Below are 22,431 nucleotides of genomic sequence, written 5' to 3'. Positions count from 1 at the left end.
TATACAGTAGCTAGAGGATTGCAGCTGAGCAATTGATGTTCCAATAAGACCATACTCCCTGAAAAGCCCCTGAAGTGAGAGTAAAGGAAGAAAAGAGAAACTCCTCACCAAGTTTGCACCAAGGCTCAGAGTCCAGATAAAAAGACTCAAAGCCCCACGTTCAGGCGCCAAATGATGGGGTTCTTGAGCAAACGGCTAAGAAAGAATTCTCGAGACATCTTTGGTGCAAAAAGGTGATTTTATTAAAGCACGGGGACAGGACCTGCGGGCAGAAAGAGCTGCACTGGGGTTGTGAGGAGTGACTGATTATATACTTTTAAGTTGGTGGGGGTTAGGGATCGCGTAGGTCTCTAAGAAACTTGAAAGCAAGGCTTTTAGGACCTTGAGGGGCTAGCTACTGTTAAGATAAGGTTACTTTTAGTCTTTAATAAAACAAAACCGTGAAGGAAGTAAGGCAGCCACGAGTTGCTTGAGGAAGGTCACGCTCTGCGTGTTTCAGGTGTCTATCAGTGGACTGCAGGCTGTAAAGAGATTTAATTTCAGCTACATTTCTCTTGCCTTTGTTTCCCTTCTCACTGTACATACCTCTTTCTTCACACTTACATGTTATAAATTCTCTATTTTTAATGTGTATTTATTTTTAAGTTTATTTCTGTATTTTGAGAGAAAGAGAGGGAGAGAGAGAGAGAGCAAGTGAGCCTGAGTGGGGGAGGGGTAGAGAGAATGGAAGAGAGAGTATCCTAAGCAGGCTCCATGCTGTCAGCGCAGAGCCTGACCTAGGGCTTCAACCCATGAAACTGTGAGATCACGGCCTGAGCCGAAATCAAGAGTCAGACACTTAACCAACTGAGGCACCCAGGCACCCCCTAATGTTTATTTATTTTTGAGAGAGAGAGCACGAGCTGGGGAGGGACAGAGAGGGGGGTGGAACAGAGGATCCAAAGCGGGCTCTGGGGTGACAGCACAGAGCCCGACGCGGGGGCTCGAAGTCACGAACTGCGAGATCGTGACCTGAGCCGAAGTCGGATGCTTAACCGACTGAGCCACCCAGGCGCCCCAGAAATTTTCTATTGTCTTATCTGTCTTACTGGATTCTGAGTGCCTTGAGGGTAAGGACCACAACTGTAAACCCCGGAACCTAGCATAATGCCTTGTACTCCGCAAGTCCTCAGTAAGTACCCCCCCCCCCGACCCCGCCTTGGTACTTTTATAGTTTTATTAACATAAACACAATGTGCATATGAGCTGTCTATTCACTTTTCTTCATCGTGCAGCCTGGCATCAGGACTGGTGACTCTGATGGACAGTTGGGCTGTTCTTTCCACCATGGCTTCGCGGGTCTCCGGGGGGACACATTGTAGACAATCCCTGCACAGTGAGATTTGCTGCCCATCAGCAGCACTTCAAGCTCCCTGGCGTTGTGGACTAGGAACTTCCAGAAGCCACTGGGCAGCACATGCTTGACTTTCTTGATGCTCCCATAACCAGTGTTGGGCATCGACTTCTGGGTACCCTATTGTCAATGCCTCTGGGTTTCCACCAGTCGCACTTGATTTTGACAGATTCGTCTGACTGGTGCCGGATGAACTTTTTGGTCCTCTCTTTAATGATCTCGGGCTTCACCAAAGGTCTGAGGGCAGCCGTGATGCCAAGTAGGAGATGGCTGCTCACCCCCAGTGAGCGGCGAGGAAGAGAGGGGCTTCGTTAAGCTTTCACTGAATTAAATGAACTGTGAGGAGATAAAGAAATATGTGTTGCTGTCACCAGAAAGTCCTATAAAACTCTTCATATTCATTACCCTAGTGACCCCACACTGGAAGAATATACTTCCAGGAAGTAAGCTGAAAGAAAAGAATCTTTATTGCCAAGATTTATAAAGAGCCATATTTATCACTGGAGGGGGAAAATGCAGGCAATCAAAATGTCCAGTGAATTAAGGACCCAAACTGTAAACAATGGTAAACCAATGTGGTAAAATATACAGTCATTAAAAAGAAAAGTGAGTGGTTGCAAAAAAAAAAAAAAAAAAAAAAAGGAGGAAAACGCAGAAAATAACAATTGTTGGCAAAGATGAGGAGAAACTGGAATTCTTGTGTGTGTTGCTGGTAGAATTACGAAATGATGCAGCACCTATGCAAAAATGTTGGACGGTTCCCCAAAAAGTTAACCATGGAGTTACCATATGACCCAGCAATTCCACTCCTGGGAATATACCCCAAAACCTGTACATGATGCTCACAGGAGCATTATTTATAATAGCCAAAAAATGGAAATAACCTAAATGTCTTTCAACCGATGAATGGATGAACAAAATGTGTATATCCACACGGTGGGATATTATTCACCCACAAAAAGGAATGGCGGCCTGATCCGAGCTGCAACATGGATGAACCTTTAACCATTATGCTGTGTGAAAGAGGCCAGGCACAAAGAACCGTATATTGTATGGTTCCATTTGTATGAAATTTCCAGAACGGGTAAACCCATAGAGACAGAAAGTGGATTAGTGATTGCCAGGCAATGAGGGTGAGGAGGACAGAGAATAACTTCTAACAGACATGGGGTTTCTTTTGGGGTGATGAAAATGTTCTGGAATTAGATAGTGGTGGCACAACCTTGGGAATATATTAAAAACTACTGAAATGTACCCTTTAAAATTTTATGTGAAGTGAATTTTCATCTCAAGTTAAACAAGGTAAAACAGCATGGTATTTAAAAGAAAAGCACAAAATAACACATACAAACTTCTTCCAACCAAAAATGTATTGGTGACCAGTAGGGAAAGACAGAAGAATACCAGGAATTGGGTGTTTTATTATTTTATTTATTATTATTATTGGGCCTTTTATTATTTTGGTAGAGTTGCTTCAAATGTACTACCTTTAAAGACATATCTGCCAGAACATTATAGCAAAGTGTGCAGAGCTAACACCGTAGAACTGTAAAGTCCTACAATTTAGTATAAAACCATAAAGTTCTAACATTTTATAAAGTGGGAAGGGATAAATAAAGGAATAAGGCTTCCAACTAAGGCAATAGGTAAAAAGCCAAGGGAGAATTAAGTAGGATAAAGCACTCTTGATAGGTTATTTTTAAAAATCCCATCTTTATACAGGCACAGCCTTTAAATTGTATGCAGTGCTAGAAATTTCATTTGAGAAACGAAAGCCTAGGTATATATTACAAGAAATAATTCTCTCATGAAGAAGGTGCCTGTGGCTGGGGTCCCTGGCAGCCATGGTCACCGTCACCCTGGTCCTGCAGAAGAATTATTCCTTTTTTTTTTTTTTTTTTTCAAAAAATGTTTTATGTTTATTCATTTTTGAGAGACAGAGAGAGACAGAACGTGAGCAAGGATGGGGAGAGAGAGGGAGACACAGAATCCGAAGCAGGCTCCAGGCTCCGAGCTGTCAGCACAGAGCCCAATGCGGGGCTCGAACTCACAGACCGTGAGATCATGACCTGAGCCGAAGTCAGAAGCTCAACCGACTGAGCCACCCAGGCGCCCCTTGAGTGTTCTAAGAATACTTAGCTCTTCTAAATTTAGAAAAGTGTTTAAAAACACATGTAATAATGATGACTGTAAAAGTGCCACTCACCTGCTACAAAGAAAAAAATGTTTTAAGGAGATGGATATGATTGTCATTCTATAATTCATTTAGAAAATTAAAAACACACACACAAATGTAATAGAACTGCCCTACGACCCAGCAATAGCACTACTGGGAATTTATCCAAAGGGTACAGGAGTGCTGATGCATAGGGGCACATGTACCCCAATGTTAATAGCAGCACTTTCAACAATAGCCAAATTATGGAAAGAGCCTAAATGTCCATCAACTGATGAATGGATGAAGAAGATGTGGTTTATATATACAGTGGAATACTACTTGGCAGTGAGAAAGAATGAAATCATGCCATTTGCAGCAACGTGGATGGAACTGGAAGCTATTATACTGAGTGAAATAAGTCAGTCAGAAAAAGACGGATATCATGTTTTCACTCATATGTGGATCTTGAGAAACTTAACAGAAGACCATGGGGGAAGGGAAGGGGGAAAAATCGTTACAAACAGAGAGGGAGGGAGGCAAACCATAAGTGACTCTTAAATGCAGAGAACAAGCTGAGGGTTGACGGGTGGGGGGAGAGGGGAAAATGGGTGATGGGCATTGAGGAGGGCACTTGTCGGGATGAGCATTGGGGGCTGTATGTAAGTGACGAATCACAGGAATCTACCCCAAAACCAAGAGCACTCTGTACACCCTGTATGTTAGCTAATTTAACAGTACATTATATTAAAAAAATAAATTAAAAAATGTAATAAAGATTGTTATAAGAGTGCTGTGCTACTTTGAGAAGAGTGCTACTTAAGGGAATCGGTGTGATAAACATTCTGCAATGCTCTTAACAATGTTTTTAAACACATGCAATGGAGACAGTTGTAAGTGTGCTACGTGCCTGCTACTTTGACAAGAGTATCATTCCGGAGTCATTTGACTAACTTGAGAGAGAGGGAGTTTAGAAAAACGACCCCATTGAGTTTTATGAACTCCTGAGTTCATCTTCAGTTGTGCCTGCATGAATCTGACCCCAAACAGCATACCGTAGATTGAACTACAGTAAGAGACAGACCGTCACCAGGGCGCAAACTGACCACTAGGGGGCATATATGTAGCAGATCTGAAGAGCACTGTGCGGCTGGTGAAAAGGGAACTGATGTGAAAAATACAATCCACGGTAGGTTGGGCAGATCTCATGACAAGAACCAAACCAGTCAGTTGCCTGCTTACACAAAAATAGCAACATTTTCTATAGGATTTAAATTTTAAAAAAATTTTTAAATGTTTATTTCTGAGACAGAGACAGAGCATGAGTGGGGGAGGGGCAGAGAGCGAGGGAGACCCAGAATCCGAAGCAGGCTCCAGGCTCTGAGCTGTCAGCACAGAGCCCGACGGGGGGCTCAAACTCACAAACCGTGAGATCATAACCTGAGCCGAAGTTGGTCGCTCAACGAACTGAGCCACACAGGCGCCCCTGCAGTCTCATAACATAATATCACATGTCCAGATACAATCCAAAATTACTTGGCATATAAAAAAAATAGGAAATCTCAACTCACATGGGGAAAAAAAAGAAAAAAAACAACAATCAACAGGCACCAATGCTGAAATGACGTAGACGTTGGAATGATCAAAAATAAGACATTAAGGCAAGTATTTTAAAAATGTCGTATGAACATTGTTGAATGAGAAGATGAAAAGTCTCAGCAAAGACATAGAAAATATAAAGACCCAAATGGTAATGCCGTAATCATAATTTTTTTTAAATTACTGCATAGACTCTGTATTGGTTTCCTATTGCTTCTGTAACAAATTACTACAAACATAAGGGTTTAAAACAAAACAAACGTCGTATCTTACAGTTATGAGGATCAGAAGTCTGAAGTGAATCTTGCAGGGTTAACATCAAGATGTCGGTAAGGCTGCATTTCTTCTGGAGGTTCGAGAGAAGAATCCATTTCCTTCCTTCTTCCAGCTTCTAGCGGCTGCCTGCGTTCTTTGGCTCGTGGTCCCTTTCTCCAGCTTCGAAGTGAATCACTCCAACCTCTGCTTCTGTTGTAGATCGTTTTGGTTTTTTTTTTGTCCCTCATATTCCTGTCGTCCTTTTACAAGGAAGTGTGTGATTACATTGGGCCCACCCAGATAATCCAGGATAATTTTCCTATCTCAACATCCTTAACTAAATCACACCTGTTATTCACAACAGAGAGGGGAAAAATTTGAAAACCTGAACACAGGTCTACGAAAAAATACAGAAAATAAAAGCCTAATATTTGGCATCAGAGTCCAAGAAAGAGAAGAGAAAGAACGTGGTGCAGATAAACTATTTGAAGAAATAATGGCTCAAATTTGATGGGACACATAAGGCTACGTATGGAAAAGGCTCAGTGAATCCAAAACAGGGCAAGCCTTAAAAAAAGGCCCAGCCTAGCCACCTTGTAACAGCTAAAAATTAAAGACAAAGAAAAAACCTTGAAAGCAGCCATAGAAATGATACATTACTTACAAGGGAACAATAACCATGGATTTTTCATCAGAAACCATGAAGGCCAGAAAGAAGTGGAACAACATTTTTAAAGTACAGTTGACCTTTGAACAACTCAAGGGTTAGGGGTGCTGACCCCTAGCACAGTCCAAAATCCACGTATACCGTTTGACTCCCCAGAAACTTAACCACAAATAGCCTACTGTTGAGGGCAAGCCTTATTGATAATATAAACAGTCAATTAACATATATTTTGTGTGTTGCATATATTATATACTACATTCTTATAATAAAGTAACTTAGAGAAAGTGAAATCTTGAGAAAATCATAAGAAAGGGAATGGAGGGGGATGGGTAAAAGGGGTGAAAGGGAATGGAAGGTACAGACTTCCAGGTATGGAATGAATAGGTCATGGGAATAAAAGGTAGAGCATAGGGCGACGTGAGGCTCGAACTCACGGACTACAAGCTCGTGACCTGAGCCGAAGTCGGACACTTAATTGACTGAACCACCCAGGATCATATATGCTCCAAAGATCATATAATTCAACTCCTTCATTGTATTGATGTGAAAGTGAGGTCTCTAGAAAGATGAAGTGATTGTCTTGAATCACAAGGTCGTGTAATCCTGTAGTTTAATATAATAACCACTTTTCCACTGTTATAGCTTCCTTGGCTTTTCTGAGCACGTGTCCATACACATTCCTTTAATTATAAATAACAGAAACCTGCCCTAACTAGCTCAAGCAAGAAGGGAAACCATTGAAAGAAGTTGGGGTCCCTGATGAAACTCAAGATCAGGAGTGCAAATAAGCATCAAGAATAAACTCAAGTTGGGGGCACCTGCGTGTCTCAGTTAAGCGTCGGACTTTGGCTGGGATCATGATCTTGAGGTTGGTGAGTTCGAGCCCCGCATCGCCCACTGACAGCTCAGAGCCTGCTTCGGATCCTCTGTCTCCCTCTCTCTCTGCCCCTCCTCTGCTCGCTCTGTCTGTCAAAAATCAAGAAACATTAAAAGAAAAAAATAAAAGAAAGGATAAACTAAAGTTGAAACGATGGACTGTCCGTTTCCTTCCCTCTTCCACACACCTTCCAATTTTCCCTTCTTCTGTTTCCGTCCACACGTTAGTCTCACTCTTCCTTTGAGCCCGGACCATCTCCCCAGTCCACGCAGCCGAAAAACAGTAGCTGCTGAGTTTTACGTGTTGCAGGTCCGACCTCAGGCTCTTACTAGGTCCCAGCTCCCAGAATATCTCAGAAGAGAGAAATGTTCCCAAGGTGGCATTAGATGTGTCCTCACTGACTCCACTGTGATCAGGGAGCAGCATGACGGTGTAAAACGACTAGTTCCACAGTAAACCGGGGATTATGGATGGAAGGTAATTCTAGGAAGCAAGTCAAAAAGTAAGTAGAATATAAGCATGACAGTAGGTTTTCCAGTACAAGTACCTACTATGTTTTGCTCTCGCACACCTTCCTATATGGCTTATATTGAAACACATTTTCTAGGTTTACCGACTTGATAAAATCTACCCATTTGTATATTTCGTCAATTAGTTAAGTGAAGTGTTCCAGTTTTCTCTTTCACTAGAATATTGAAACCTTGTTATCATCTTGGATGGTGCTGGCAAGGAAGCTTCTTCAATTCTTCTCCCCTTTCTTTCCACTGAAGGGAGGGAAATTCTCCTCCCGGGAAGGATAGACCGTTTGTTCCCCCCTCACCCCCCAACCTCTTCCCCAAGCAAAAAGTGGTTTAACTGCTTGATAAGACATGCAGAACAGGCTCTGGGTGTTCCCTCTTTGGGAGTGGCCCGTCCTCCAGACTCGCTCTCAGCAAGCCGGTCCCCGCAAGGGAGACCCGGAGATGCCTGGCCGTGTCAGGGTCCAGCTTCGCAAATTCAGTTCGAGGAGGATGTATTGGGAAGTGCATCTGGCTGAGATCCAAACCATCTTCTCCCACTCAGCTCTTCCAGTAATGAAGCCGATTTGGATCCCCAGCTGTCTGACTCCTGTGTCTGCTTCTCCATTAGTTGCCCCTCATCAAACCTTAATACATAGCTGTTCACTCAGAGGAGAAAAAGAAAAACAAAACAAAACAAAACAAAACAAAACTTCTTTCACGGAGTTATATTACCATCTGGAAGCCTTTGGTGATTTGTATAAGGTATTTCGTATTTTTCCTTGTAGATCACAGGTTTGTTCCCAATGGTCACACTTGCCAAATTAAGGACCTCTAGATAAGTAAGGTATTCATGAGCTGACTTCCAAAGAACTGCCTGATTCATACCCTCCTACCCTCGCCTGATTTTAGATTGTATTTATTTTCCTCTTCTCCTTAGGAAAAGAAGACTTTTTGAAGAACTGCTTTCTTTGTGGGATCAATGCTGTCTCATATTATCTTTAATTCATTTTTGTAGACAGAAGTTCCAGTTATTCTATATTTAAAATTAATCCAGCTTAATTCCCTGTATCTAAATTCCCTCAATTCAAAGTCAGAACACCTGGCTTCAAGCTTTGGCTCGCCATCCACTAATTGTGTGATCTTTGCCAAGTCAGTTTCTCCTCTTGGCTCCTTTTCCTCCTCTATAAGTGAGAAGGCTGAAGTAGATAATACTGAGATAGGGAAACTGAGGAGACTCCATTTTATTTGTTTGTTTGTTTATTTATTTACTTACTTACTTAAATTCAAGTTAGTTAACATACAGTGCAGCTTTGACTTCATGAGTAGAACCCAGTGATTCGTCTCTTACTTATGACACCCAGTGCTCATCCCAGCAAGTGCCCTCCTTAGTGCCCATCCCCCATTTAACACCCCCCCCGCCCCCCCGCCCCGGCCCACCTCCCCTCCAGCAGCCCTCAGTTTGTTCTCTGTATTTAAGAGGAAGAGACTCCATTTTTAAAAGGCTCCATCTCTGTTTTCCTGCTCGGCCCTATTGACTCATGTTCTGTATTTCTATTTGCATCTGAGTAAAAACCAGAGAAGCTACTCGGGTTCCCACTCCAAGGGGGGAAGCAAGAGAGTTAATCATTTTTCGTCCTCAGGCCCCAAACACCTGACAGGATCTAAGAAGAGCCGGATCCCAAATACGTTCCAGAACGTTAGCGTCAAACAAACCTGGCTGAAGGTGGCATCGGTAGTCCTCACCTTCAACGATTTATGGAATACCACCTATCGGGGCGCCTGGGTGGCTCAGTTGATTGAGCATCCAACTCTTGGTTCTGCTCAGGTCATGATCTCATAGTTTCATGAGTTCGAGTTCTGCATCGGGCTCCTTGCTGACAATATGGAGCCTGCTTGGGATTCTCTGTCTCCCTCTCTCTCTGCCCCTCCCCCACTCATGCTGTCTCTGTCTCTCTCAAAATAAATAAATATATTTAAAAGAAAGGAAGGAAGGAAGGAAGGACGGAAGGAAGAAAACCTATTATTCACCGGTCACTCACCTTTGATGGGACCGACCCTGGATTCCTGAAGGAACACATATACAGGACCCCTTTCCAATATAAACCGCTAACCCCAAGCTACAATGAGACTAAACTCTCCTTTCCTTTCTGAGTCTCCCAGGCACTCATCTGTTATTCTCTGTCACTCGTGCTATCCAGTAAACTCTGTTTTCACTTCTTCCTAGCTTGCATTTGACTTCTACCCTGTAGCCTCTTGCCTGGTCCTGCAGGACCCCCCCTCCCTTACCCCCCACGATGGATCCTTGGACCCAGCCTGCCTGCATCAATATCTCAGCTAAGTTCCCTTCCCAATCTAACAATCTATCATTTACTGTTGCCAATAATGTAATGCCATGTCTGGTGGAAAGAGAATAAGAAGTTAGGATTCTCATGGGATAAAGGTCTAAGCTACCTTTATTCTTTAGTAACCTATTAGTAGTTTATATAGTAAAGGAGGTTTTAAGATAACCTGCTTGGATACAGATAAGAGAAGCCCAGATCGCAAACCTTTGTTATCGAAGACCCTGCTGACGTGTCCTGGAGGGCTCAAAGCCCAAAGGAATGGAAAAGAAATTTCTTTTGCCCAGGGTGCAACTGAAAAGCTGCCGTCAAGGGTGGACACTTACTGGTTTCAAAATATCAGTAGGTATATAGAAGGATAGAGGCCAATAGCCATATGGTTGGCCTTGGACTTGGGGAGTACATTGGTGGCAGCAATAAGTACCTGTTTATCTGAACCCCACCCTGAGCCTGAGACCTGAGTCAACCTGCAGGTGCTTCCTGGCAACTGGGGACACCTGGGCAAACATGAAGAACTCTGAACCCGGTTGGTACATAAGAAAGGAGTTGAGACTGTAAGATTTGACATTTTTATTAAGGCTTTTTTTTCCATTATGGAGTACCAAATTGAAAAATACAGAAACACAGAAAAACATGCCAAATCCTACCATTTAGTTAGAACCACCGTTAACATCTTGGTGTGTTTCATCTGTGGATTGATTCACTTGAAACAAATATTACTTAAGGCCTCTGGTGCACGGTACTAGGTCCTGGGGAATCCTGAGGTCAAGCCAACGGACGCGTTGTAGAGCCTGTAGCATTCCTTCCAATCTTTTCTAGGCATTGTTTTGTGCCGGCACGGATGTGTCGAACTTCTCTAAAATTACGGAAACAGCTCCATTTCTCTCTTCTGTAGTCCCTGCTCCTCGGGAGCCCCTGTTGAGCATTGTCCGGGGCCACTTCATGCTTTGACTGGTGCACTTAGGTGACCGTGGCAGATGCTGTTAGTGTCCTGTATCCCCCAGGAGCGTCTCAGACCACCTGCTGCTACACTGCACGGTTCTCGCCATGCTGATAGCATCCCACGCCCAGCATTGTAGCTTCTCACTCTGGTTCTCAAACCCGATTCTTCACCGTTTTCAAGCTTTCTGAAATGAATTACTTACAAAGTCTTTGTTTCCCATGCATGTATTTGTTCTGTGTGTCCCCTATGCCTTCCATAGCCATCTAGCAAGGGGAGACTTGAGGAGGTAGTGAAGTAGAAATGTACTGGGGCTGGATTTTTACTCTAGGATCTGTGTGTGTGTGTGTGTGTGTGTGTGTGTGTGTGTGTGTTTAAATCAACCCTTTTTTTTTTTTTTTTGATTACAAAAATACATGCCTCTGTTTAGAAAAAATATATACCAGACACACCCAGATCCTTACTCCCCTTCCCAGAAGCAACACTCGCCAACTTTCTGATGTGTTTTTCCAGAAATAGCCATTCTAGAAATATCTTTTCTAGGTATAGAAAGCACAGGTATTTAATATAGATTCCCTTTTGTTACATAAAGGTGAGCATAATATACACTTTAAACTTCACCATATATATTGAGATGCAGTCCAAAATAGAGTTTACTTGACTTTTTTTCCACAACAATGTCTGGTTGTTTGGAATTGTCCCTTTTGAATGGATATTTTGGTTGTTTAACTCATTTACTATCACAAATAACTCTGCCTTGAACATCCTTATACACACATTTTTGTACCCACGTATCACTACACTTCTGTCAACACTGAATATGATCAATACATATCTTGTCTTTTGATAATTAGTAGATGACAGTATTTTCTTATTTCAATGTGGATTTTTATGTATTTCAAACTATTGACATTGCTTTTTCAGTAAACTGATTTTTTTTCTTATTTTTATCCATGTTCTATCTTAATGCTGTAAGATAAAAATTTCTTATGTTAAGATAAAAATTTCTTATGTAAGATAAAAATTTCTTATGTTAATTTCTTTATTCAGTCATCATACTACAAACATGTTACCTTTTGCCTTTTTATCCTAATGCCCTTTTCATCCCCAAATTAAAGCTTCATTTTCTTTTTGGCTTTCTGGGTTTTGTGTCTTGTTTAGAAAAGCCATCCTCACTTCAAAACCATTTTGTGAGATTACTTGATAATCTCTCCCAGCATTTTCCCAGGTTCTTTGTTAAATTTAAGACTCTGGAAATTATCTTAGGCTGTATGATACATACAGGCCTAATGTTCGTCTTTTCTGGGCTCTGGGATCAATGATCCAGCTTCCTGGAAGTTTCAGGACAATCCAGATTTCCCAGATCCCTGGAGACATGACTGAACCTAGCTTATTGACACATTGCTGGCTGTGACCTAGGAGCTGCCCCCCCATCCCCAAGCCCTCTCCTCTTCACTGAGTTCTTGGTTCAGACCCCAGAACCTGAGCAGACCATTCTCACTGGGGCATGTGGGTTCCAGGTGGCCCCACAGGGACCTAGATGCCCATGTGACTTAGTCACAGGCTGTAGCACTTCCTCTGTAAATTTGGCGACTCCTGTCCCCTCTTCCCTCCCATCCCGGCTGTGCTGGGCCTTGCCAACTCCTCTTGGAGGAAATTTGCATCATGCAGCAGCCTGAGGACTCCGGAGGACTGATTCACTGAGCCATGATCTACTCAGCTGTCCCCCTGCTACTCCTGGCTGTGACTCTCCCTCTGGTGGGGTCACCAGCTGCTCAAGTATCCCAACCTGTGAGTAAAACTGGGGGGAGGACCCAGGTAAGACGCAGCAAGCTGTGGACGAAGGGACAGGTGGAGGGGCAAGGGCCAGGGGGAGAAGTCATGTAAAAAAGAAAGGCCAGTTTGTTGTAAAATCTCTGAGAGGTCAGTCTTATTTTCCAGGCTGTGGGATAGCTTTTATTTCTTTGAGTCACTGTGAACTCCAGTGATGCCAGAAGGCTCTCCCAGTCAAGCTTGCCCTTTAAAAATTAAAAGAAAAGGGGCGCCCGGGTGGCTCAGTCAGTTGAGTGTCCGACTTTGGCTCAGGTCATGATCACCCAGTCTGTGGGTTTGAGCTCTGCATCGGGCTCTGTGCTGACAGCTCGGAGCCTGGAGCCTGCTTCGGGTCGTGTCTCCCTCTCTCTGTCCTTCCTCTGCCCACACTGTCTCACTTTCAAAATAAATTAAAAATAAAAAATGAAAAGAAAAGAAAAATTTTCCAGATTTGGGAACCACCGGCATAGAGGACAGGAGAGAATCTGAAGAAAGACAGCAGAGTTGAAATTAGCACTTTTTGATCTGTTTTCTCCCAGGTAGCGTCTATATCTATATTTGTATCTCTCTGTACCTGTATTTGTATCCGTATCTGTATCTGTATCCGTACCCATATCTATATCTGTATCTGTCTCTGGATAGATACCCACATTCACGGACAACTTTGGGAGAGGGAGGAGTTGGTGAGGAAATAATTTACAGGAACAAGAGACCGAGGGAAGATGCTGCCTTATGCCCACCCTCGGTCGCAGTTCCTACGGAGGGAGTAGAAGTCCCCAAGCCTCTGAGCCCCAGCCAGCTCTGCCCAGCCCTCCCCACCGGTGTTCCAGACACAGCGTTTCAATTAGCCTAGAGGCCCAGGGACAGGTAAATTCGGGAAGGAATTAAGCAAAGCATGTTGACTCTCCAGGGTGTGCCTGGTTCCTGGGTTCAGGTGGCATTTGCAGGGCCTGGCGGGGTCCTTGGGGCTGTATCCCTGCCGCCTCCTACCAGAAGCCTGCTTTCCCCTCCTGATGTGCCTGCTGGATTACAGGCAAAAAGAAAGGCTTCAAGGGGCATCTGAGTTCAGTCGGCTGAGCATCTGACTTCGGCTCAGGTCATGATTTCACAGTTCAGTTCATGAGTTCGAGCCCCACATGCTCACTGCTGTCAGCACGGAGGCCAATTTAGATCCTCTGTCCCCCCACCCTCTCTCGGCCCCTCCCCCATTCTCTCTTTCTCTCTCTCAAATGTAAACATTAAAAAAAAAGAGAAGAGCTTCAAAGAGGTAGAGTCATGCCAAATGACTCAGGCTAGTCCCCAAGTTGCTTGGGGAAGAAGGTGTCCCTGGAAGAAATGTGGGGTCAGCCCCCTCTCAGAGGTCTCTCCTCGTGCTCTGTTCCAGGGACAGAGTCAGGCTGGAGGGGAAGCGGGGCAGCAACTGAACCAAAAGAGTGGAGCAGGTGGTGAGTGGATGGAGTGGAGAGGAGGAGGAAGGGGTGAGGGGAGGGAGGGGAAGCGGGGGGAGCAGAGGGAGCGGGGAATGAGGCTGAAGAGGGCACACGTGTGGAGGTACCGATCCATGGCTGGTCATGCCGGCCGCACAGGTCCAGATTCCAGCTCTCTAGCTGAGAGGCCTTGAGAAAATCCTCCATCTTGGAGAGGCTAGTCTACGGGCTGAGGGTTTGGGGGGAAGGGTGGCGTGGAGCTGCATGTGACTGCACCCCAGCTAGCGAGGGCTATGGCCCTCTTGAGGCTTGTCAGCTCCTAGCTGGCCTATGGGAGGTGGGGCCTGCCCTGGGTCCTGGCAGTCACCAGCCAGGTGTGGGAGGCAGAAGGGGACTCTGGCCTTGCTGTCTCTCCTCTGTAGAATCAGTCTTGGTCTCAGTCTATGTACAGCTGGACTTTTCAAATCAGACCTGGCCATTGACACTCTCCAGGACCCTGACTCCCCCCTTTGCCTCGGCCTCCTCTCCCCCAGCAACTCTCGCTGGCCTCGGCCTCACCACAGGTAGGGGGGATTCTACGGAGCCCTGCCTCTCAGCTCTCAGCGGCCCTTACACTGCCTGTGGGGGAAGGAGGCTCAGACGGAAAGGAACCTGGGCTTCCCAGGCCTGCGGCCAGCTTGCCTGAACGGCTGCCCCTTTCCATCTCCTGGAGGGTCTGCATGGCCCGGCTCCTTCCCCACCTCCCCCCCAGACAGACCCTTTCCTTCCTGTTCTATGCCCCCCTCTTCGAAACTCTGCAGAGGCCCAAGAGGCAGCCGTTGGTGGGCTGGCACTTCTCCGCCCCCACCCCTGAGGACTTCGCCCAGCAGGACCTCCGCTGCTTTGAACCCTGGCCTGAGGAGGCAGTCCCGGATGGCTGAGGCTCTTGTGACTTCGGGATTGTTCCAGGCACCCAGCCCTAGAGCCTCTCGGGCATCGGGTCCTGACTACCTGGCTGTCTCACACAGGCTGCCCACTTCTTGTCCCCTCCTTTTGCCCCAGAGTGTAATGTCCATCACGATGGCTGCACCTACTGTGCCTGCCTCCCTGGGTACCAGTGGAACGCCAGCGTCTGCTCCCGTCGCCGTCCCTGCCGGAGTCCCCGCAGCCGCGGGCCCTGTGGCTGTCTGGTCTTCAGCCCTCCTGAAGCCGGGTACTGCCAGCTGCTGCCACCTGGTGAGGAGGTTTGGGAACTTGGAAACCAATGGGCCCAAGTGAAAGAAAGCCCGTGTTTTCTCCTCTCTGACCCTTGTGTTTCTGCCAGCCGGCCCAAGCCCAGTGGCTCCCGGTGGTGGGAGAAATGCCAGTTATCCTGGCAGATCACAGCCCTGAGCCTGGGGCCCGAGTAGGGAGACGAATGAACAACAGAGCTCCTGAGACATATGGACACGGAGAGAAAGTGCTAGAGTGACTGCTGTTGACCCCGGAAGGCCAGGAAGGGGCTCCGGCGGCCCCAGGTTACCTAGGGAAGTGGAAATCACCGGCCAAAAGGCTTCCCCGTTGGTTCCCAATGACAGATAGGTCTGGACTGCAGCAGCCAGGGACAAAACAAAACAGTATTGAGGGTGTGGGGAGGAAGTGAGGAGGAATGGGTTTCGGACGATGGGGAAGGAGTGAGAGCTTAGCCACGTGGAGGGCCACAATTCATGCTCTAAGCGGCCCCTGCCTCCTGCCTCCCCACAGTCCCCGGAACACTGAGCCTGAACTCCCAGGTGCAGATGCCTGGCAACACGCTAAACCTGACCCTCGTCACGAGCCATGAGACCACCAACCTAAACTGGTTCCTGCGGCCTGCGGGGAGCCCCAGACCCATCCTCCTGCAGCCGGGGACACAGGTGTCCCTGACCTCCAGCCCGGGCCAGGCTGTCCTCAGCATCCTCAACATCTCGCATAAATGGGCAGGTAGCCAGCCTGCCCTTCCTCTCATCTCTCTTCTCCGTCCTCCTCTTCTCTCTGTCCTTCCTCCCGCACCTTGCCTTCCCCCTCCTCCCTCTCTTCTCCTTCCTGCTCTTCTTCTCTCCCCTTCTTTTCCCTTTTCATCTTCCCATTTACCCATTCTGGGGAAACAAAGGCCCGGAGAGAATGGGCTTCCATTTCAGCAGAGAACAGACGCCTGTTTTTCTTCAAGATGTTGCAGTGGCAGCGGGCAGTGCTGGAAAGGCATCTCCTGGTGGAGAAGAGGTTCACCTTAGGATTCGAGGTTCCAGGCTATTAAAAACAAAAGTTAGGAGCCTCTTCTCCAGTCCTTTTCCTCCTCGAAACCCCTTTCAAGGCAGGGATCTCTCTCTCTCTCTTTCTTAAATTTTTAATATTTATTTTTGAGAGCGAGAGAGCCCGCGTGCACGCGCACGAGTGGGGGAGGGGCAGAGAGACAGGGAGACACAGAATCCGAAGCAGGCTCCAGGCTCTGAGCTGTCATCACGGAGCCCGAAGTGGGGCTCGAACCCACGAGCTGTGAGATCATGACCTGAGCCGAAGTCAGATGTGCAACCGACTGAGCCACCCAGGCAGGGATCTTTCTTGCTGGGCTTAAGCAGAGGCCAGACCTGGCAGGAGAGCTTCTGCGGCGCAGGGGTGGGGCGGAGGAGCCGGGAGGTACAGCAGGTGTGTATCTGCAGGTGAGTACACGTGCCGCTTCGAAGCTCAGGGATTCAGGTGGGAGCTGTACCAGGTGGTGAAGGTGCCCCTGCAGGCGACAGATGTGGCCCGGCTTCCAGACCAGCTCTCCATCTCCTGCACCACCAGCCCCAGTTTCCAGCTGAGCTGCTGCCTCCCCAGCACACACCTGGTCTACACGGCTTCCTGGAGCCCCACAGAGGGCAGCAAAGGTACGAGGAGCGCTGTGTCTGGCTCAGGGGACAAGGGGCAGCTGGTGTTCTCCGAGCAGCTGGCTGTTCAACTCCCAGGAAGCAGAGGCTGCAGTTCAACGTGGGGCTCCGGGTCCAAGTTCATTCAATACCGTAGTTACCCCGTGAGCGATCCTAACCCTCCTGATACAGCAGTAACCACATGAGTGTAGATAACTGCTCACAAGATGTTTTCCCACGACCTTAATGAACTCTGGCCACACACTCTGTGAAGTCCTGGGGCTGGTTAGAGACTCCCAGGCGCCCTTCACCAAGATCCAAGCTCCGCCTCTGCAGTTTGATGCTCGCACACAACTCCGCTCTGCCCCACGGCATCATCTGCTTCCGAAGTTGCTAGAGAGACTGAAAGGGCATCTCTGGGCCTGCCGGGTTCTGGGTCTGCTCCAGGCCCAGTAACCGCTCCCCTCTCTCTCGTGTCACCTTCAGCCTCCTTAGTCAACACGCCAGGCTCCTGGTGCCTCGTGCTGACCGTTCAGCGCTGCCCTGCCGCTGACACCACGTATACTTGTGAGCTGCAGAGCCCAGGACTGACCCCTCTCAGGGTCCCCGTCTCTGTCACCATCATCCAGGGTACGTGGGGCTCGGGGTCCAGCTGGTTGGGTCCAGCTCTCACCTGCTCGCCCTGGGAGCTCCTCGACGTTTCCCCCACACTGGGCCACACGGCCAGTCTCCAGACCCCGAACGCGGGGGAGGCTGGGGCTACACCACGGTTGCTGAGCCTCCTTGATATCATTCTTCAGACGGAGATGCCACCTGCCCTGAGGACTCCTCGGCTGTTGCCTGGAATGTCACCAAGGCTGGCCACGTGGCACAGGCCCCGTGTCCAGTGAACAGGACAGGTGTGGTGAAGCGGACCTGCGGGCCTGATGGCAGTTGGGAGCCCATCCACGGCGGCTGCACGGACGCAGGGGTCCTGGCCTTGTTTCACAGAGCCTGGGTAAAGCTTCAGGCCCCGCTGCTCCGGGCCTCGCCCTCCATGACCTACCCCTTTCTCGCTCGGGACCTAGCTTTAGAACCCTTTCCCCCTGAGGCCTGGCCTGGAGGCCCCTCACCTTCCCTGAACCGGAGCCTGGCAGAGCCAGGGTGTGAGGGTGGGGGCCACAGATGCCCGGGACTCTCACGGTGGGGAGGGCGCTCTCCTCCAATCCTAATCCCACCAAGTGTCCAGCCCACTAACACGGGTGTGAGTTCCTTCCGTGTGGCTTCCTGCTCCCCCGGGGACTGGAGCAGGGCTGGGGAGGAAAGAGCTGGATGGGGGAGGAGCGGCCCCTCCCTTGTGACGTCTCGCCCATCCCCCCACCCCCCCCCCCACTTCCTGCTGTGTCTGGTCTGTCTCAGCTGCTGCGGGCAGGCCAGGGCTGGCCTGCTGTGGAGGCGCCACAGATCCTGGCTGAGCTGTCGGAGCAGGCGAAGGTGGTGAGCTCGCCCTCTGACTTATTGGCACTGCTGGGCACCATATCCTTCCTGGCCAAGGTGGTGGTGGATGCCAGAATACAGCTTAACCGCAGCGCCCTGGAGGTGAGATCTCTGAGCCACGGCGGGGGGCCGCCGGGGTAGTGGGGGCCCGAAGCTCTTTACCTCTGGGCACTTCTGTCCCTCTGGCATCACCATGGGCTGTCAGAAGGCAGACCTTTCGAGAGAGTCTGAGTGTCTGCTCTCCTGGTCCGTCTCGCCCCTTGGACATCGGTTTCCAAGGCCATGGAATATGGACAAGGTCTGAGGCTGGGAACACGTGGGAGGTCGGGGAAGGCAGGAAAGGATGTGAAGACACGAGTTCAGAAGCATTTATGGACACGCAGAGATGGGTGGATATGGTGTAAGCTCACGCGCCCAAACAGACACACGCACACACACGACACCTACACGGAGGTCCCCACGCCCTCAGCTTTTGCTGGACTCACCTGAACCAGCTCCCAGCGTGGGCAACGACTGACGACCATTAAGCTGCATCCAAAAGAATAACCAGGGCCAATGACAGTGCGCCCTCTTCCTATCTGGGAATGTATGTCACATGTGGGTGGACAGACGTGCATGTGGCCTTCCACTTCAGAACATCGTGCCCGCTAACCACTGGGCCCCACTCCTAGCTTTACAGACCTGTTGGGGTCAAGGCATTGGAGAGGGGCCCCCTTCACCCTGGGTGGCCCAAGGGATGGAGGCGAGAGAAAGGTCGTCAGATGGAGGTGCTGGATGTGCATCGGGAGACCACGTACTTGAAGCCACCCCGGTGGTAACCCATTCTTCCCATCTAGAAACTCTCCCTTCTCGGCCCTGTCTTCCCCTTCTCCTTTCCCTCCCCTCTTGGGTCTCTTGCGCAAGCCTAGGAAAGGTAGGTCTGGGGCCTCTGGTTCCCAGCGCCCCTGACGCAGCGCCGTGGGTTCTAGCGGCCAGCGCTCATCTCTTTGCTGGGCTCTCTCTGTTGGGTGCCGCAGGCTCTCCTGAAAACCACAGACAAGGTCCTAGACCTGGACACCAGCTCTCTGTGGACCCCAGCCCGGGCCCAGAAGCCCTCGACAGGCTCAGATCTCCTGCTGGCTGTGGAGACCCTGGCACGCAGTCTGTGCCCTCAGGATCACCCCTTCTCCTTCAGCTTGCAAAACGTGCGGCTGCAGACCCAGCTGCTTGGGCCGTTTCCCGCTGACTACAGAGTCTCCTTCCCCACTCGGCCCCCACTGCGGGCCCACATTCCCAGGTGCTCCCTGGCCCCGCTGGGCCGTAACGGCACCAACGTCAGTGTTACTAGCCTGGTGCTGCGGAAACTGGACCGCCTTCTGCCCTCAAGCTACGGGCAGGGGCTGGGGGACTCCGTCTATGCCACTCCCGGCCTGGTCCTCGCCATCTCCGTCATGGCAGGTGGGCAGGCCTTCGACCAGGGAGAAGTCGTCATGGACTTCGGGGGCACGGGTGGCACTCCGCACTGTGTCTTCTGGGACCACAGCCTCTTCCGGGGCAAGGGGGGCTGGTCGGATGAAGGGTGCCAGGTGCAGACAGCTCGTGCCAGCCCCACCACCTGGTGCGTCTGTCGGCACCTCACCGCTTTCTCCGTCCTCACGTCCCCAGACACTGTTCCGGAAAACCTCACCCTGGAGCGGCTGAGTCAGGTGGGCTTGGGGGCCTCCATCGTGGCACTGCTTGTGTGCCTAGGTGTGTACAGGCTGGTTTGGAGAGTGGTGGCACAGAGCAAAGTCGCCTACTTACGCCACACGGCCCTGCTCAACGTGGTGCTCTGCCTTTTGGCCGCAGACGCCTGCTTCCTGGGAGCCCCACTGCTTCCTCCGGGGCCCCGAAGCCCGCTCTGCCTGGCCGCTGCCTTCCTCTGTCATTTCCTCTACCTGGCCACCTTTTTCTGGATGCTGGCTCAGGCCCTGATGCTGGCCCACCAGCTGCTCTTCGTCTTCGATCAGCTGTCCCAGTGCCGAGTACTCTCCCTGATGGTGGTCCTCGGCTACGTGTGCCCGATGGGGTTTGCAGGTGCCGCCCTGGCCCTCTACCTACCCCGAGGGCAATACCTGAGGGAGGGGGCGTGCTGGTTAAGTGGGAAGGGAGGGGCGCTCTACACCTTCGTGGGGCCAGTGCTGGCCATAGTGGCCGTGAACGGGCTGGTACTCGCCATGGCCGTGCGGAAGCTCCTGAGGCCTTCGCCGTCAGAGGGGCCCCGGGCGGAGAGGCGCCAAGCCCTTCTGGCGGTGATCAAAGCCCTGCTCGTTCTCACGCCCATCTTCGGCCTCACCTGGGGGCTGGGCCTGGCCACCCTGCTGGAGGAAGTCTCCACAGTGCCTCACTACATCTTCACGATTCTCAACACCACCCAGGTGGGTGATAAAGCGCCGGCTGTGCTTTTGCCCTTTTAGATGGTCTAGGTCACTGCCAGTGCCTTCTCGAGGAGGGGTCGAGGTGGAGCAGGAGAAGCAGTCTCAGGAATTTTAGGAGACGTAGGTCTGGGCCGCAGTCCCTCCACGGACTCGCTGGAGGACTCTGGACAAACCTCTGGGAGCTCTGGTTTTCTCATCTGTGAAACAGTATCTGGTCTGGGCAGAGACGTCAGGGAATTGTCAGTACCCAAACTGATATTGATATTCCCTTGGTAACCAAAGCCGTCAGAGAAGCACCTGAAATGGATTCTATGCACCGAGCGGTGCTAATGCCCAGAAAACCCTAGATGGGAAGCCTCGGGACACAAATTAGACAGGACGACAGAGGCTGAAGGAAGAGGAGGGGGAGGGAGTCGATTTCGGTTGATTCCTTCCTCCATGACTAACTTATCCCCGTACCCCCCCGTTAAGGGCGTCTTCATCTTACTGTTTGGTTGCCTCATGGACAAGAAGGTGAGTCTGCCCACCTAACCTCCGCCCAACTTGCAGTGCCCAGGCCAGGACTTTGGCTGGCGTAACAAGGGCGTTACCTGTCCTGCAGGTACGAGAGGCTTTACTCAAACGCTTCTGCCGCTCCCAGTCCCCCAACTCCACCATCTCCCTGGTGAGTTATTGGCTTCAAATCCTCAGTTCTCCCACTAAGGGGTCAGACGCAGCCGTTCCACAGCCTTCCCGAGAGGAGACAGGCACAGCTAGAGGCTGAGAGAAGCTTGGGATTGTCTTCTAGAATGAGCACTTTCCAGGCTCGAAGTCCCCAACGATGGAGACAGGAGCTCCGTCAGAGCAGTCGGAGTCAGGTTCCTGGGCTCCTGATTACAACCTGGACTGCTGGGGACTCTCTTAGCCCCTGGTTTCTCCATTTGAAAATCTGCCTCCAGTTACTATATGAGGGGAAATGTAGGATCGGTAAGCACGGGAGTCAGCATAGCTGAGAACCAAGTTCCTTAGGGCTACTGCGGCCCCAGGCAGGTGAGAACGTGAAAATGGGCACAAGCTCATCAAAAGAGAGTCGATAATAATAATAGTCGCCCTGCAATTGGGCCTTCCGGCCCCTTCCTAGGCTACATATGAAACCTACATCCCGGAGCAGAGCCAAGGAAGAAGTGAAGACACCAGGTGAGAAGCAGGCCTTCCTGGGGGCAGCGTGCGTGGCATGGACAGAAGCGGAGGCTAGCAAAGGGCTTCCTGGCCAAGAAGGCTCCTCTTCACGTGATTGACGGTCCCGGCCCACGGGTGGAAAACAGACTTTTCCAGCAGAGACATTTCTTGATGGGACAGGGAAGGTGGAGACCTCAGAGAGCAGGGAGTTTTACCACCACCAAGCCTTGGTTCAGTCCACTCTGAAAATTCCTTTGCGCGCTGTCAAATTCTTAATCGTCCTGGAAAACCCTTGCCTTGAAGGAATCGCCACTGGTGGGCTTGGTGTCCAGAGGGGTGGGCAGCCTGCAGAGGCGGTGAAAGGTCTGCTTCACCAGCCCAGAGCTTCAGGGTGAGCCCTTTCGCGGAGAAGACAGAGGCTTTGAGTGAACCACACGCAGAGCCCATCCGAGGGAGTTGGGGGAACGAGAATCCACCAGGATGAGCCATGACCCGGGGCTCTGAGCCCTTCCCCCATCCGAGAGCTCAGCGCCCCCCGCACAGACAGGCTAATGTCTCCACTCGTCATGTTCCCTTCTCTCGCAGGTCACC

At 49.8% G+C, this 22,431-nt stretch overlaps 1 protein-coding gene and 1 long non-coding RNA gene across 6 annotated transcripts; one reads left to right on the top strand and one right to left on the bottom strand.

The window, feature by feature from the left end:
• Positions 1–880: 880 nt before the first annotated feature.
• On the bottom strand, positions 881–10,041 carry LOC132687170 (uncharacterized). 3 transcript variants are annotated; one of them, XR_013554803.2, is made up of 6 exons: positions 9,486–10,036; positions 7,647–8,102; positions 7,134–7,297; positions 6,888–7,031; positions 5,421–5,662; positions 881–1,729 (listed from the first exon to the last, which is right to left on the bottom strand). It is a non-coding gene; the product is annotated as an uncharacterized LOC132687170 (long non-coding RNA). The 3 variants fall into 3 exon arrangements; XR_013554802.2 differs by having other exon boundaries at positions 7,134–8,102; positions 9,486–10,041; XR_013554804.2 differs by lacking the exon at positions 7,647–8,102 and having other exon boundaries at positions 9,486–10,025.
• A 1,730-nt stretch (positions 10,042–11,771) lies between these two features.
• ADGRF3 (adhesion G protein-coupled receptor F3) lies at positions 11,772–22,039 on the top strand. 3 transcript variants are annotated; one of them, XM_078444874.2, is made up of 13 exons: positions 11,772–12,516; positions 13,922–13,982; positions 14,387–14,527; positions 15,006–15,179; positions 15,660–15,905; positions 16,622–16,831; positions 17,297–17,440; positions 17,611–17,807; positions 18,209–18,388; positions 19,303–20,682; positions 21,154–21,195; positions 21,284–21,346; positions 21,803–22,039. In XM_078444874.2, exons 1-13 carry the CDS (start codon positions 12,433–12,435, stop codon positions 21,860–21,862), a joined length of 2,982 nt encoding a protein of 993 aa, XP_078301000.2. In that variant the 5' UTR covers positions 11,772–12,432; the 3' UTR covers positions 21,863–22,039. The 3 variants fall into 3 exon arrangements, with proteins under 3 accessions (XP_078301000.2, XP_078300999.2, XP_078300998.2); XM_078444873.2 differs by lacking the exons at positions 11,772–12,516; positions 21,803–22,039 and having other exon boundaries at positions 13,766–13,982; positions 15,687–15,905; positions 21,284–21,445; XM_078444872.2 differs by lacking the exons at positions 11,772–12,516; positions 13,922–13,982; positions 14,387–14,527 and having other exon boundaries at positions 14,542–15,179; positions 15,687–15,905.
• Positions 22,040–22,431: the final 392 nt, after the last annotated feature.

The sequence above is a fragment of the Panthera onca genome, chromosome A3 (assembly GCF_046562875.1).
Source record: "Panthera onca isolate mPanOnc1 chromosome A3, mPanOnc1 haplotype 2, whole genome shotgun sequence".
NCBI lineage: Eukaryota > Metazoa > Chordata > Mammalia > Carnivora > Felidae > Panthera > Panthera onca.
The sequence above is the reverse complement of the archived record's forward strand: the minus strand, read 5'-3'. Positions and strand labels throughout refer to the sequence as shown.